Genomic DNA, 16,973 nt, shown 5'->3' on the forward strand with positions numbered 1-16,973 from the left:
GGGAAAGGATGTGGCCACAAGAGGGCTCTGTAAGGACAGGAAAGCAATTAATTCAGTAAGGCTGGAGATGGCCTAGTGCCAGCTTCGCTTGTTTCTGTCAGCAAAGAGGTCAGTAGATGCTGTATTCAGTCAGTCACTAAGCATTAGGGTCAGCTATCGTACTCTCTTCACGCCAAACAACAGGTTCTCACAAATTAAATTAGATTTATTTTGTACAAATGATACGAGGTGTCACAGTCAACAGTAAGGAAGGATATGTAATTCTATACACCTGTTTTTTAACATTACAAAATGCCCTGAAAACACAAGGACAGTGATTTTTTTTTTAAAAGGAGTGTCTCGACTTTGATCACATTCTACTCTGAAAACACTTTAATCCTTTAAAAAAAACAAAAAACAAAAAACACAACCACCAGGTCCAGTAGTTCCAGTTATCAAGTCTGACATACAGTACAAAGTGTTACCAACACTTACTTGAAAGGCAGGAAAAAAAATTGGTCAACTGTCAGTTAACTCATGGAAAGCTTAAAGTGTGCTTCAGCCAGTGCAAGTAGAGGAATGTGTCGATCTCTGTCGTATCTGACCGCCTGCTGAGTTATCCCTGAGAAAGCAGCTTCTCCCTGCACGTCTCTCGGAGTTTGTCGATTGTAGTCATGGACAAGGTTCCGGGTTCCGTGAAGATTTTCTGGGGGCAAAATGAGAAAACCCTTAGTTAAAATGATATAAAATCATACTCAGAACACACTAAGCCATCCTGGGTAATTCTACAAAGTATCAATGCATGTTTCCTGTGGTGCTTTTCTGTTTCCTGAGGAGGGTACCTGGATTTTTTTTGGGTAGCATTTGAATTTGAGACATTCCAAATGCTACCAAACGCTTCTGTAATGTTTCTGGCTATCCCTTGTTGCTTTTGAGATCTCAAGAACAATACATTTGTTTTCACTATTTCATTTAAAATTTCTGACCGAACAAAACTGTGCAGCAAGCTTAAGCACAAAGCGAGTTTATGTGCTTAAGTCTCCAGCTGAGCTGCGTGGGCCCCTCTGTTCTCTGTACTTGTAACCGGCAGCTCTGGAGATGAGGTTGTGAACGAGCCAGCTTTGAAAGCACTCTGATAAAGAAGTCTCCACTGCATTACACTGAAAACTAAGTTTTTGTTCAAGAGGGGAACATAAAACCTTCAGCTGTCATCACCTCCACTGGAACCAGTGTCGGCATTTCTGCAAAACAACCCAGGAGCATGCCTTTCCCCGTCCCACAGAAACCTAACCTAAATTGTTTATGTTACTGCCTTGGAAGCCCCCTCACTACAGCAACCACCCCAGATAACATAAACACTTCTGGAAAATAAGTAACCCAGCTATTTTTATTGGGGAAACTGCAAGAAAAAGCTCCTGGACTTCCTAAAGACAGTCATTATAATGACATTAAAGGGAAGGGCAGAGAAAAAAGTGCCCTTCAAGGACAAGTGTTTGTATCAGCCTCTGAACCGGGATTCTCATGGCAGTGAGCTTTCAGGCTGGAGGTTAAGAGCTGGGTACTTCTCGTTCTCTGACTAACCAAGGCTTTACAGTGAAGATTTATCAATGCAAGTTGTATCCTATAATAATTATTATTACAATTCATCTGAGAAAACGCACAGGAATGTAATCAATGCACAGTTCACTGAAAGCATTCAGTAAAGTTATTTTCTTGCCAGACTTCCTGCCTCAAAAAAAAAGAAGTTGAAAAGGGTAGGAGGAATTTCTTCCCCCCTGTAGGACAGAGAATACAAATGGACTGCTATATATGGATTTGGATAATAATTCTAAAATAACAAGTTTGATTTATATATATATATATATAAATTTATATATATGTATGTATGTGTATATATATATGAAAACATTCTTCATCCTTTCAGCAATTCCCACAGACACATTTCTCTGAACTGTCTTTTTGATGGAGCAAAGTTGTTTTTAATTCATAGCAGCTAAAAACCCGTGGAGAATTTACCTGCATGAAGGTGTGACACTCTGTTACAAATGTTCCTTTGGTGATCTGCTTGAATTTGTCACAGATGTCGGGGAAATTCGTGGCTTCCAGAATAAAAGCTTGGTGTTGCTTGATCAAGGTTAAGGCCACGCGGAAGATGATCTTTGACCCTTCGTAGAACAAACAGTCCCATATTCGGAGCACGGTCTGCAGGAAAGGGGAGAATCCAGATTACAGGAGGAAATTGTATCACTGAAGCACCACAGAGGGACTAAGGATTATGGATGCACGTTAAAAAGAAGTGAATGTCACCGCTTACCTCTACTGGAAGAATGTCAATGAACAAGCAGATGAACCAGCGTGACACCACCAGGGTCCACATGACCCCGTGTCTCTCCATCAGCTCTGCCACGGCGGGGACTTTCAGCTTCACCAGCTCTCCCAGCACCTCCTGGTCGGTTTTCAGGCCCATCATGGCCGGGCTGTAATAATCTTGGGGAGAGGAAACCAAAAAGTCAGCAGTCGATGGGTCCCCGTGGTAACAGCTCTTCCCACTTAAAGATTTATCCGAGGGACAGGGATTGAAATGAGACCTACATCACTGGTCACTGCATTGAATTGTTGTAGCACCCTCCAGCTTCCTTAATTTTGGATGTAACTGCTAGTCCAGAGCCTGTTTGACAGGGGAAGCATTTATGTTATCAAGGTGCAGGCTGAACAACGAGCACCTCAGTTCCATGAACAAGTAGTTCTGGGCATGCTTAGAGAAGAAAACTCCTCTACCAGCATAAGAGTGGCTGCTGCTGGAGACACTCCTTTAACCGGTTGTCTTTGACTTGCTTGTAGGGAAAGCTTGGAGAGCTACAGCACACACAGTGCCATGAGGAAGTAGGCCAAAAACAAACAGAAAACTGCACCATGACCTCAAAGCCGAAACAAAAACCTTTCTTTCTGCATGTGTTTGTGCTGTGCACGTTTGTGAACTGGCATGCTGGCAAAATAATGTTGACTGGCCAAGTAAACTTTGCCTAAACTGCTGCTTTATAAGAGGAAAAAATAACAAGGAATTATATTTCAGGTGAAAGAACAAGTTCTCTTCTCTTTCCTACCCTCCTTCCTCCTCTCACACACCCCCAAACCATTCTTTTTGGTGCTCCTGAGGGATACGACTGCAAACTTCAAGTCACCACCAGTGAGTGTCCTTGGGAGGAACGAGGACCCACGTGCCCTGCGCCATCACCCCACGCGCTGCGGCTGCTATTTTTAATTTGCACAACAACGTAAATGCCAGGATCCCAGCGAGGACGCAGCCAGGCACCTGCCCAGCAGTCTGAGAGCTGGCGAGAAAAAAATGAATGTCCAAAAATTACAGCCAGCAGGGAGGTTACAGGTATTTGGGCAGCCTGGGCTGGTGGGAGGTGTCCCTGCCCGTGGCAGGGGGTTGGAACTGGATGGGCTTGAAGGTCCCTTCCAACCCAAACCTTTCTGTGGTTCTCTTACCTCTTAGCTAAAACATTTAATTATCACTCAATGTATTATCACTTTATGAGATATATACATATATATAAGACGTATATGTACCTGTAATGCAACCCAGTGTATAAAAACAGCTGCCCGAATTCGGGAAGCAGCACTTCCAGTCCTCCAGCTGCATTCCTGCGGGACCCTGAGCAAACCTCACCCCCACATCTCAGAGCACAGCCGCTGCACAAGGCACCTGAGGGAGGGCACGACGGCGCAGCTCTGGCTCTGGCTCTGCTCTTCCTGGAGAGGTGACGCACCCAGCGTGGTTAGTCAGAGTGATTTTGTAACCTGGCTTGGTGCCCAAACGCGTGGTAAGAGCAAACCTGCCCCGCTCCTCTTCTTCTTTGCTCCTACTTGCCAGTGATGCCCAGCCCCTAAAGCCTCTGCAAACAGCCCCTCAGCAAAAACTCCGCGGTCCTGCCTCTTCTCCCCGATCGCAGACACTATTTGAGGAGCATGCTCATTGTTAGTCCTTCTCCGGCAAAACATTGAGCAGTTTGTGACCCAGAATGGAGCTGGCTCAGGATCTGCCCCCAAGCTGCCGCTCGCTAATTAAAAATAAACAAATAACTAACGAGTGCAGGCTAATTGTGCATCTATGGCTCTGGGTTGGTTTGCAGGAATGTCCTCTGACAAGATATTATCCCCTGAAGAAACAGCACAGGGTCAGATGGCTTCCCTTCATCTCTCAGTTGTCAGGTGGCAGTGACGGGGATGGAGGCGATCATTACTTCCCATCACATGTTCTGGGAGGCAGCAAATGAAGCACAGGATGGGAAATAATTATCCCATACTACCATTAAACCACGATCAAATTCCAGAAGTCTGCCTGGGACGCCGGCTGCTCCGTGCCCGTGCCTCACCCTGCTGGATCACCTGGTGCTGCTCCTCCTGCTGCGAAAGGAAGAGCCAGCTCCATCCACTGCCTTGGTGCATTGCTGCTGTGGGAGGAACGGGACGAGGGGAAGGGACTTTTCTCCTTGCTTGTAGGGTTTCTTTATGCCTGCGCTGCCTGTGGCATGCAGACACTGAGCCCGAAACCTGTTTGAGCACAGATCCTGGTGAAGAGATGCTCTCAGCCTCCTTTTCGCTGCCTCCCAGCACAGCCAGGCACCTGCCCGAAGCCTCCCAGTGGCGTGTCCGGCGCTAATGGGATTTGCAGGAAGCGATCAGGCCTGCAAGGACCCCGTGACCTCGTCCTGCGGTACGGAGAGATTAAGCGGTTCCCAAAATAAAAGTTTAAGAAGCAGCACTCCTACAGCCTCGAGTTACCCCTGCGAGTCAGAGCTGCAGAAGTTAAAAAAAGGCTCCTCCGAGGCTGGTGCGCGTGTGTCAGGTTAAATATAAACACTCCTACGGGGAGCAGCAGCAGGCTGGGAATTATTCTGGGTGTTACAGAAATACCCACGGCAGGACCCAGGCCCTGCCACACGTCTTCCAGCATTTCTCAGCAGCATTTCAGGAGCCTGCACAACCCGGCCTGGGGCACACGATGATTTATTTATTATAGGTCCGATTTATTTAACCAAAGGGAGGAATTGAGGATTGGCTATTTTAACTTTTCTCACAGGCACGAGCCACGTGAAGCGCTTCATCCGCAGCAATGTACCCGTAATGTCCCCGGGAGCCAAAGGAGGGAAAAAAGCCAAATCCTACCATTTTTGAAGACTCAGTTCTTCGAGAAGCGACCTCTCGGGTGCCGTTTGCAGACCCTCAGCCATCCCCACGGACTCCAGGCAACAAGTGCAGAGGAGAAGAGCCACCCAGCGTTGCCCTCCCTTACTTTGAAAGTCGTCCTTCTCCCCCCAGATGCTCATTTTTACACCGTTACTCAACACCCAAAAGGCCTCCGTGCTGCAGGAGGAGGCTGATAACGCTATCACAACCAAATTTATGAACTTCACGCAGCAGGCACGCGATGAATCCCATCAGTTAAGTCAAACCAGACGACGACAGCAGTCCCACCTCACCTTTGGAGCCCATTCATTCTCCCCGTTGGCAACTCGCAGCCTCTTTTTACCCAGGAGGGAAGGGCAATGCTCTACCCTTTTATTTCGACCATGGGACAGTTCAGAAAGGTGCAGGGGGGGTTTGTAAGGATCTGTATCGCCAGCTTTGCATACAGAGCTGGACAACACATGTTTGGGAGGAAATAAGAGAAGTCACAACAGGAAAAGGAGGAAAACCAAGAGTACTGCCAATTCGTTTTGCAACCTCAGGCCACAGTGACCCCCTGCCGATGTCCTGGCCAAAGCGATATCCTGCAGATACGTGGCTCAATGGCAAGCTGAGCTCTTAACCCATGTCATGTCAAAAACAAGCTCCCTGTCCTCCAGGGGGAGGGTGAGCAACGCCCCAAAACAGGCTCAAGCTGGAGCTTTTACTCCGTTGAACCAAAGTGAACCAAAACTTCTGATCTCAAGCTTGGAAGATGGGTGCTGTGGGATGGAAATGGCCTTTTGGCTTCTTATTTGCATCTCCTGCAGCACCATGCAAATCTGAGCAGGTGCAGGAGCTCCCACTGGTTAAATATAACGACAATGGAAATAAAGGCAAAACCAATATTCCTCCCGACATTACAGAAGACAAAGGTGAAATATGAAGGAGCAAAGACTCCTTGTGCAACCTCTTGGACATGGAAAAATGAAGTTGGCAGCAGGCTAGAAAGCACAAATGCAACTTTCAGACCTTCTTGCTATGGGAAAAGCAGCAGCCTAGATTTGTTTTAAATACTAATTTTACCATCTTGCATTCAATAATGACATGTGCATCATTAGAAACAAGCACAGTTTGAAGCTCCAGCTACCAAAGCAATCTCGTTCGGACTCACGCCAACAACTCCAGCTCACCAGGTGGGGTGATGGTCCCGGGAGTTGAGGTTTTGGACAGACTTTTACCTCCATTTCCTCCAATGGAGGGGGAATTCGTGAGCAAACGCTGCAGGTTGCCACAACTGCTTACCGTGCGTGTAGAGGGGATGAACACTCAGGTATGAATTTGCAACCCTATCCCAAGTCTTACACGACTGCAGCTGAAGGAGGATCCTGGTCTCTGGCTTTTGTGATTCCTGGCTGGGATTAGGGAGAGGAACTACGTTATCAGTTCACTGCGCTGACAAGATTACTCTTGACACCTCAGCACAAAACACAGCACTTTCATCATCTCACGCTCAAAAACAAGCCACGTTTTCTCCAGCTCTTCACAACAATGCTGCAGTCACGCCACGGGAACTCCCTCGCTTAAAAGACTTGGACAGAAGCAGGAGGCTTAAATAGAAAGCTGAACAGGCACACGTGGCTCTAGCATGATATTTGGAGAAGGAAACCAATCCAACACCTCAGTCTGAACAGCATGAAATCCACAATCCTCTTACTTCAAGCCTGAGGAAGCTAACGCGTATTAATTTTAATCTTGAAGCGACAGGTCCTACTAAACCTGCAAGAGGTACAAACGGGAGAGGAGGCGTACCTCTCCCCCAGCCATAAGCTGAAAATTTAGTATTGCATTTCAGTCTTCTGAAGGTAAAACACATGGAAAACACGAGGCAATATTTCCCAAGCAGCTCTGAAACTAAACAGGCCATCAGTTTTTAAACATTTAGGGAGACAACAGATACTGCTGGGCACTGCACAGGAGTTTCTCCTTATGGTTTCTCCCTTATTCCCAAAGCACACGTCCCTCCATAAACATATTCTCAATGTAGCTGATGCTTTTCACTGTATTTTGAAATAATATCAAAGCTCGCAGTAGCTGAGCAATTTAAAAATATTTTTTTCCCCAACATCTTAAGTTACAAATACAATAAATCCTGAATAAGCAGGTCTTAGTTCAGGAAAAGCTAAAGTAATCCTTGGATGTATTCAGTGCTGAAGAAGAGAGTGTGTTATCTCTGTATGTGACACGAACCAAACTGAAGTCAGAACACTGCAGCAGCTCTGATATTTAAGGCAGGAAGCTGACGGACTGGCAGGGATGAGAAACAAAGGGTTAGAAACACTACTCACAGAAACTGAGCTCTGTAAGGAACTTCTCTGTTTAGAGAGTTTATCCAAGGAATATGAAAAGCAAACTCGACTGCTTCACAGAGGAAACACCCCAGACATTATGGGCTTTTCGACAGAGGAAAAAGTCTTCACAAGTAGCAGTAGCTACCGGTTAGAATGAGGCACATTCAGATTAAAAAGTGATTTGCCCAGAGAAGCTGTGGCTGCCCCATCCCTGGAGGTGCTCAAGGCCAGGCTGGATGGGGCTTTGGGCAGCCTGCTCTGGTGGGAGGTGTCCCTGCCCATGGCAGGGGGTGGAACTGGGTGGGCTTTGAGGTCTCTTCCAACCCAAACCTTTCTGTGGTTTTATAATTCACAGCTCAAAGACGCTACTAGCAGTGGTAGGGTCTCTCTTCCAACCAAGTCTGGGGCCTTTCACAGCCCCAAGCCTGCAGCAGGGGGCACGGGCAGCAATGCTGCTGTTTGCTCAGCTGGCTTCTTGTCCAGCAAGGCCACTTACAAACCTCACTCCACGAGCCTTGGTATCTAACACATGTATTTGTCTACTCCACCTAATCCATTTTCGAGGAATTTACAAGCTGAAATACAAAACTGTGTCTTAGGATCTACAACAAGCACCCACAACCCCATTTTGCATTTGTCAGCATTTATATTATGCTTTTTGCTGTCCAAATAAGATGTCCGGGAAGGCTGCATCATCGAAAATGAACACGCAGAGCCCCTGCTGACCATCAGAAGGTCAAAAATATATGCTGTGAGGAATGAAATGAGCTATTCGCCAGCTTTGCTTCTGCTGCTTTAATCACAGAGTTAAAACAGCACAATCCCTTTAATCAATACGTAGACAGCTCTGTCAAAACAACAGTGGTTCAACACTACACGTGCACGTTAATGCTTTCACAAGGAAAGCACGGGCTGAAAACAAGCAACCAAAACACCCCACCAACACGACTATTTGGATAAAACATCAGGCACCAAATTTAAGGAACTGCTGTGCATTAAGGCTTGGCTTTTACACATCCAAAAAAATTTTAAAAAGGACCTCCTTCCCCCAACCCCCTGCTCCTTTATTTCCACTGCTACCTACCTTCCTGCTTTATCAGCAGCCAGGCGGTTCTGCCTTTAATCGAACCTAACCAAATTAAGATTTCATTTGAAAACTTTATTTTGCCGGTGGCTTTTGAAAGGGATTTGAAACTTTGATCGACTGGGGAGACAAAGAGGCAAACAGCACGGCTGGCACAGATAGCCGAAGGCTGCAGTCCCCTCTCAGAGCAGGGCCACGGAAGGACTATTAAAGATAACTCAAGGTTTAACATAATTAAATTCTATTAATACAGGGCTTGCCTGCCAGCAGAAAAGAGATGGGCTCGACTTTTTGGATGGAATAAATCATTTAGGTCCTGCTTCCACGGTGTAAATACAGCCAGGCTGAGGAATAATGCAATCCTCTTGAGCATTTTAAAACACTAAGGGTTCTTCTGGTGGGTAGCCAAAATGTAGCACGTCCCCACACAGAAGTAAGGCTGAGAACATGTACATCTGGTCATACACAAGAAACCTGTGGTTTAGACAAAACTGTCGGACTTCTACCCAGCTACCTAAAGCCCAAATGCTAAATATTGAGCGTTATTTTTATTGACGAGGCTTATGAATTACAAGGAATAAGATGCATATAGGAAATAAAATTATTCCAAAAGCATAAGCATACTTATCATGTAAAAGCAGAAAAACCTCAGTTACTCGTTTCCTGCTTGCTCAAGTCTCCCAAGTGGCACAGCAGTTCAGATTTGTTAGTAATAAGCATTTCAGGCTTATCAAGGTTTCTAAATATACACACAGGATGACCCCTGCGTTCCACCTTCAGCTTATCAGGACACTGCATGCTTAATTCCTGGATAAATACAACTGACCTCTAATGTTCAAAGATGAATCCTTTCATCGTGGCTGCTGACTAACAGTAGAATGTGTCAGTCTCGTACTTCAGAGCTCCTATTTACCCAGCCTAGCAGCCAAGCGTTCCTCTCTCCTCATGGTGGATGTGACCACAGAATCATTAAGGCTGGAAAAGCCCTCCAAGAGCATCTGGTCCAACCATCCCACTCCCCTACCACCAGTATCACCAACTAAACCATGTCCCCAGGCACCAGGCCCAACCTCTCCTTGCACACCCCCAGGGATGGTGACTCCACCACCTCCCTGGGCAACCCGTCCCAGTGCCTGACTGCTCTTTCTGAGCAGAAATGGCTCCTCATTGCCAGCCTGAACCTCCCCTGGTGCAACCCGAGGCCGTTCCCTCTGGTCCTGTCACTGCTTACCTGTGAGAAGAGGCCGACCACCAGTTCCCCACAGCTTCCCCTCAGGCAGCTGCAGGGAGCAATGAGGTCTCCCCTGAGCCGCCTCTTTTCCAGACTGAACAACCACAGCAACCTCATCGGCTCAATTCAGGAAGGAAACAAATACATGCTCACTTGGAACTACAAGCAAGCAGCCTGAATAGCAATACTTCGTAGGCAGTAGAGCATTCTGTATTTCTCAAGTGACTCTTCCCTCGAAACCTGAAGTCTGTGTGATGGGACTTGAAAGAATGTCCTAACACTGAGCAAGGGGAAGACAAGGATGCACGAGAGTTGGGCGAGCAATTATGTTATTATTCAGTTCAAATATTCGTGTCTCTTCCTGTGCCTAGTCTCTTCTGCAAAAATACCTGCGAGTCTACGGCTGACACAACTGAGAACCACAGCCAGCTCAAAACAGGGATGTGTTAGTTATTACTTATCTGAAGACGCAGACATGTGCCTGAACCAGCAGTTGCTAAGCTACACAGCGAAGCAATATCTTGCACTGCACCTTTTGTTCTTGCAGATAATGCTCACTGCAGTCTACCAGTTGTGTGACTCTTTCGTTATTCAAAAATCCTTATTTTAGTAACTGATACACAACCAGGCACTACGCCGAAAGTTTAAAGAAAAAAAACTCCCCAAAAAGTCACCTAAAACAATTCCAGGCTGAAGGAACATTGCTGGACCTCCTTGAGGAAGACTTGTAGGCTAAATCTGATTTAAGATTTCTGTTAACAACACTGGAGAAGAAGAGCAAGCTGGTATTTGTTACCAATACTAACCTGGGAGGTGTTGTCCCACGTCAACACACAGGGCACAATGGAGTAATGTAGTGAAAGGGTTGGATTACTTGGGGATGGAGGCAGAGAGATGTGATGATATTTAACAAAAATACCCAGAGAAGAGTGTGCAAACAGTTCGCCAAAAGGTGCTATAAATGCCTATAAGCTGCAGGAAAACAGCTGTCAGCAACAAGAGGACAGTAGTACATACATGTACATCATTCCCAAAATCACAGCTCAAAACGACCCAGCAAAAAAGGCAGAGGAGATCCTACAGTTTTCTTCTCTCAAATAAAAAACTTCCAGCTGTGAAAAGAGAGAAATAATGCCACTGCACAAGGCACTAGCAATACTCCCACTAGAGGGGGGGGGGGGGAAAATATCATTTTGAGCATGTTACAAAAAAAATCTAACTGGAATAAGTGCACATTTTTAGGCTATGAAGGGAACAGAGACCAAACTGCAAGAGAAGAGTTTGACTGAAGCAGCTTAGTAATACAAACCCAGTGAAACAAGTGAAAATAATAAAAAAAAAATGTTCCGAGATATATATATACTGATATATATAATGCCTGCCATGCTGAAGTGAGTTCAAACCATCAAGTTTTTCCTCTCTTAAACTCACCATTTAATCATAAATGTAAAAAAAAAAAAAAAAAAAAAAGGCAAATATGCTCCTTAAATTACATACCAAAGTACCACAGTCATACGTTACCTCCTACCTGCTACTTTCTAAAGCAACCCCCCAGTATTTCCTCATATATTTCCTCATGAGAACAAAAATTGTTCTCAGCAAGAAGTAAAGCTATGAGCAGAACAGCAACAGCAGAGATGCACCACGCAGAAATTGCAAAGCCACAATTTCTCTGAGCTTGAACTGAAGCCACACTGGTTCTTCTGGGCAACGCTGTCTGCTCCGGCTTGGCCTGTTTTGACTGACCCAGGAATAAAAGGATCTTGGTAGCACCCAAAACTTCAGTTAAGCAAGCAGCTGCATTCCCCCATGGTGTGTTTCAATGAGATATGCCCCTAATCCCTCCAAACCCCCAGCTGAGCAGCTGACAGCCACACCAGGCATGGGGCTGGCCTTCAGCAGAAGCACAAATCCTTCTGGCTCCGCTCAGCTGCGCTGCCCAGTGCTGAGCTCAGCCAGATGCGGGGCGTACACACAGCCCTACACACCAGCAAACCCCTTTAACTTCTGCTGGCTCCCTCTTAGAGCTGCACCAACCCCATCTGGGCGTAGTGGGATGATTCAGACAGAAAAACTTCTACTTATGTGGTCCCATCACCAGCTGTCCCCTTCTGGCAGGGGGTGGAGGAGTCGCACCTCCATCGTACCCTGTGGCACATCCCGCTCCCTGGGATAAAGACCAGTAAGACTGGGGAGGAGAGCTGTGGATTGGGGGAGCCCTCTGTCACTTCCCCCAAAAGCTGCTCTAATCTTTTACATGTCACACACTACGTTTTTCAATAGATGGCACAATCTCTGGCTTATTTGGTTCACCTGCTGACCAAAAACCCTGCCAGTATGCAGGTGTTGAGTGGAATTACACGTGTGCGGGCAGGGGCAAGGAAGCTTTCACAGCAGCACCACAGAGAGCAGAGGGATTTCCACACTGTCCTAAATCGCCCCCAATTTAACTGCAGTGACACAGGAATACTTGGAAAATGAGGACGTGACCTGGAGGCATATCTATCGCAGCAAAAGAAGAAAAGGTGTAGATCATAATGCAAACAGATCAAGAAGAGAGCCACAGGAATAAAACTGACAGAAAAGGATTGGCTTAAACTGTTGGCACCCAGCGAAACTGACTGCTACTTTTCCCTCTGAAGACCTGGAGAGGACACAGCACTTCTCTGCTTTCCCAAGAGGTAACTGAAGGGCTTTAAACTGAAATGTGCTGTACCCTGCACTATTAACACCAGGGTGGTACTTATCTGAGACAGTTTCTTTATGCATATAGTCTGTCTCCTCTCTCTCTCACATACATAATGGCTTTGAAACTATGCTGATTATTTTATCCATCATGCTCTGCATTTCATAAACGTACAATTCAAGCACGAGCTGAGAGGGCAGTGGGGATAAAAAGAAATATGTATGTAGAGAAATCATCACCGTTATGACAGAGAACTGTCATGTGATTTTTTTGGCAGAATAAAGAGAAAACTTGCTGCTGCTTTGAGACAACGAAGCCTTGCATTCCCCAGTGCAAATATTTTCCCTAGATAGAAGACTCACCCTACTAACTCAGGCTCTTGCTGAGGTAACCCGAGCTGGAAGGGGTACCTCAAACTCTCTTAAAGCTGATTTTGGAGGAGAAAGGGGCACAGGCAGGTTAGCAATTCTGATCCCCTTCACCACTGACAGCAGCAGAACTGCCAGCATGCGTGTTTCTAACGTCAGTACCTCAGCTGGATGCCTCTGGACTGGACGTGCTGAACCCAGGCCAAAGTCTGTAGTGAGACTCTCATTACAGGGTAGTAAATGCCTATCTATAAACAGGGTAGTAAAAAATATTGCCATGGATATAAGTGAACGTACATCTCCTTTGTACACGGTGATTGCCTTTCACATTATCCATTTCTTCTCAACACCAACGCTACCAGCATAATATCAATGCAATGACTAAGAGGGCAAAATAAGAGCAACTTCTGTCATTTAGATATCAGCAATGCATAGAAGGATATGAAGGGCTTCACAACAAAGTCATTGAAGTGAATTCCTTGCCAAAAGCAATGATAAATTTATGAATTTATCCTGAGCTGGAAGGGACACACAAGATGAACAAAAAAAATTGTGAATCTACTCCTTTGTCCCAAATAAAAACATGTAGGACTACCAACAAGATTATCAGCAGAAGGTGCCACACACCAGTTTGCAAACAAATGTGCCTTTTACTGAGGGCCTTATCCTCCCAAAAGTGATGCCAATGGGAAGACATCCCCTGCTTTCAGCCAGTGACAGGTCCCATGGCAGCCTGCTGTCTCCTACCTGTTTGCACAGCTTATCGTTCTCAAGGCTGAACAAACCAGCAGACAGTTGGTTTCTTCAGGCTATTCTTGTAGATTGAGAGTAAGCTTCAAGGCTGCAACTTCTCAAATATTTGCAGATTGACTCAACACGTCACAGTTGCCAGTTCCCACTCTTGCAAGCTGCAAACTCTGTCCAACCATGCTGCTTAATGTGCAAGGGAAAAACTCAGCTCCTACATGGTGTAATTCAATGCAAAAGGTAATTCTTACAGCTGGTCAAAAGCATGAAAAAATTCCCTCAGCTCTTTATCTTTCTTAGAGTCTTTCCCTTCTCTTCAAAAGGGAAGAAAAATGTTTTGGTTTTTTTTTTTTAAATCTTAAACCAGACCAGGAAGAAACAGAAATACGAATATCAGCCTTGATGCCTTCGACCAGCACTTAGCTGATGCTGTAACATTGGATTCAGCCTCCAGCCACTTGGGATAAACATCTGTTCAAAAGCAGAACTGGGCCAACAGCGAATTTCACAGCCTCCTTATAGAAAAAGGAGTCTCTCCTGTTCTGAATGCGATACACACTGAGCCTGTAGCTCTAAGTCAGTCCCATGCACAACACTCATAGGAATTCACGATGAAGCCATTCTTCCTCTAGAATTAAATCCCAAGAAAGAACGTTCCCAAATGTATTTCACAGGATTATACATCACAGCTGTGCCTGATGCTTGCTTCTGGTTTTGATCTACTCCACATGTGGTGAGATTCAGTTGAACATGAGGCAAAATTCAGCGTGGAAGCTCCTGCTGCAAACCCAGGCAAGAAAAGTTAGGGAGCTACTGAGCCAACCAGATGTAAATGCTGTCTGCACTGTAGGGTGCACTGAATTTCCCTCGAGACTACCGACCAACCTGGCTAGATCACAATCACAAGAGCTTTGAAGGGAACTTCGCATACAGCCACAAGCAGGAATTTTGACATTTGCCTGTTCTGCTGCAACATCAGTACGTGGAAATGCCCAAGGTGTGCCTGCTCAGAGGATCCCCCCTAGCAGAAGCCCACACCACCTTGCCAGTTGTCTCTGAAGAAAGCTCGTGCTGCCTCCTGCCAAGCCACTGGGAAGCGCTGCTGCAGGCTGAGTGCTCAGTCTGTGTGCATCTCCCACCTTTGCTCTGTGATTACTGCTTCATCTGTGCCTCAAATCACATTCCTGCAAACAGAAACTCCAAATCCCAGACACCTTCTGAGCTCTGTTCCCCAGCTCCACACTGGCGTGGGAAGACACCTACCTAACAGGTGCAAGTAGGGAGTGAGAAATGAGACTGCAGATTAACATAAAAGCAAACCACTCCATCAGGACTGAGCTGTGACTACAGAACAGACAACTTCTGCCTGTATGTGGTGTTTTTGTCCTGTGTTTCCAGGACCCTAAAAAGTCTTCAGTCCATGCAAGCCCATTTTAACACCTGAAAACACTCTAAAAACGAACAAAAACACAAAGATAAAATAAAAGCCAAGCTCCAGCATACAAAACCAACTGTTTAAATTTTTACCATACCCGGCAATATTCTTCCGATAAGAGCATCTAGCAGCCAAAAGGACTCCTCTTCATTCTTTGTAATAAGAATCAGGTATCCAGCTATGAAATTCATGCCCTGAAAAAGAAAGAAGAATTTTAAGATGCGTACACTTACCTTAAGAGTTTCTAGTTCATTTATTTTGATTAAGAGCTAAATTACCACGGTATACAAAGTGAGCACATCAAGTACAGTCTAGTAATAAAGGCCACTGTTTGAGTAAGCTGTTAAACCTGCAAGAGGACAGCTGGTGAGAATTATTATCAAAGCTCAAGGAGAGAAAATTAAAATAAAAAGCTTAGCAGTGTATAATTTACATTCAATTTTCCCTTTTTAAAGAATCCCAAAGCCCTGTCCCAGTGTTAACTGTTGACTGTTCTGACCAGCACCAAAACACAGCTGATCTGGACGTGCAATGCAAACGTAACACACCTGCAGGTGGACCACGCAGCTGCAGAAGGAGAGAGCCTGATCCAAACACTCCTTTGTAAAAAGCTGCAGCTTTTATGAGCTGTTGGTGCTTAGCCCATCAAATGACTGTGCAAATCATTTGTTTCCTCTAGTACCTCCGGTACTGCTCATGGTGGGCAATGACTCTGGCCACTGCAGCTCCTGCCTTTCAGCGTAAAAAGGAAGGGAAACAGCAGGAAGGAGGGAGGGGGAGCTACCAAAAAATTATGAAAGCTTAGTCAACCCATAACTGGCCTGTTCTGACTGCATTGAGAACACACAGGTTGTGAACTGGTATTCCCCATTTTATTGCCTCAGCCTGAGGCACTTTTTTTTTTTTTTTTTTTTTTGTATCTGCCATAATATCACTAAGTTACAGCGGTATTACTGATTTACTGGCATAGTAAGTAGTTCACTTTCTTTGGATTCCTCATCTTGAAAACAAACAAAAAAAAACATTTAAGTGTATCTTTTCTATTGTAAACAAGATGACAACTGCGATATCACAGCAAGCACACCAGCATGACAATTTACCAAAGGTGTCTCTGAAAGTTTTCCTAAGCTAACAGGAAATTATCTTTAAATATTTACAGGCTATGAAAGCTGGTGTTGGTTACACTGCCTTCTTCAGTTCCATCCCTTTATTTGGCCTTCTCCCTGTTCTCTCCCCTTCCACGCTTGACTTCTCCAGCATTGTCTCTCGGTCTCCTGAGTGCTGCCAGTTGTGGCTCTGAAGAGATGACGGCCACCAAGGAGGCCCTTCACAGCCTCTGGAAGCTACAAGATCCTATCTCGGCTGAAATCTCATTTCTTGCATTCAGCAGATTTCACTTGCCCATCCCACCATACAAGGCCTTGCAACACTCCCACAACAGGGAAATATTAGGACGTGGCACCTTCCCCAGGGCTTCATTTTCCAGCTTTGAGTCACTCAGCACTTGTTACGCAGACGGCTTGGACAGACCTTGCGTGGCCTTACACGGTGCTCGGCCTTCTAGCTAGGGAGGCAACGATTTGTTTTGAGGCCGACAGCTCAGGAACTGCATCTATCTATGGTGACAAGAGCCTGCTTGGCATTGAACACGGCACGCACAGGAAAATAGTCTTAAGCATAAATTCACAGGGCTCTTGATTTTAGGCAGTGCCATGGCCTTGTCACAGCATGACCATGCGAAGCCCAACACACTCCCAAATGGGGAGCTAACTGGCAGCAAATACTACAAATGTGGTAGAATTGTGAAAATGCCCCCTGAAGAGCCTTCAGATGCCAAAAAGAACTCTGCAAAATACTGAAGTTCTCATTTTTTACTCCGTTTTCTAGTGTTTACAGGGTGTCTGCTATAGTACAGCA

At 45.6% G+C, this 16,973-nt stretch overlaps 1 protein-coding gene across 1 annotated transcript in view; it reads right to left on the minus strand.

Annotated features, from left to right (window-relative positions):
* Positions 1-184: 184 nt before the first annotated feature.
* The window catches only part of GRTP1 (growth hormone regulated TBC protein 1), a 31,023-nt gene continuing 14,234 nt past the window's right edge, over positions 185-16,973 (minus strand). Inside the window, exons 5-8 of the mRNA XM_084495487.1 lie at positions 15,154-15,250; positions 2,294-2,466; positions 1,996-2,181; positions 185-685 (exon numbers count right to left, since the gene is read on the minus strand). Of these exons, the coding sequence (XP_084351613.1) occupies positions 596-685; positions 1,996-2,181; positions 2,294-2,466; positions 15,154-15,250 (546 nt within the window). The 3' untranslated portion in view covers positions 185-595. The remainder of the gene's footprint in view (positions 686-1,995; positions 2,182-2,293; positions 2,467-15,153; positions 15,251-16,973) is intronic.

The sequence above is a fragment of the Aythya ferina genome (assembly GCF_964211825.1).
Source record: "Aythya ferina genome assembly, chromosome: 1".
Taxonomy (NCBI): domain Eukaryota; kingdom Metazoa; phylum Chordata; class Aves; order Anseriformes; family Anatidae; genus Aythya; species Aythya ferina.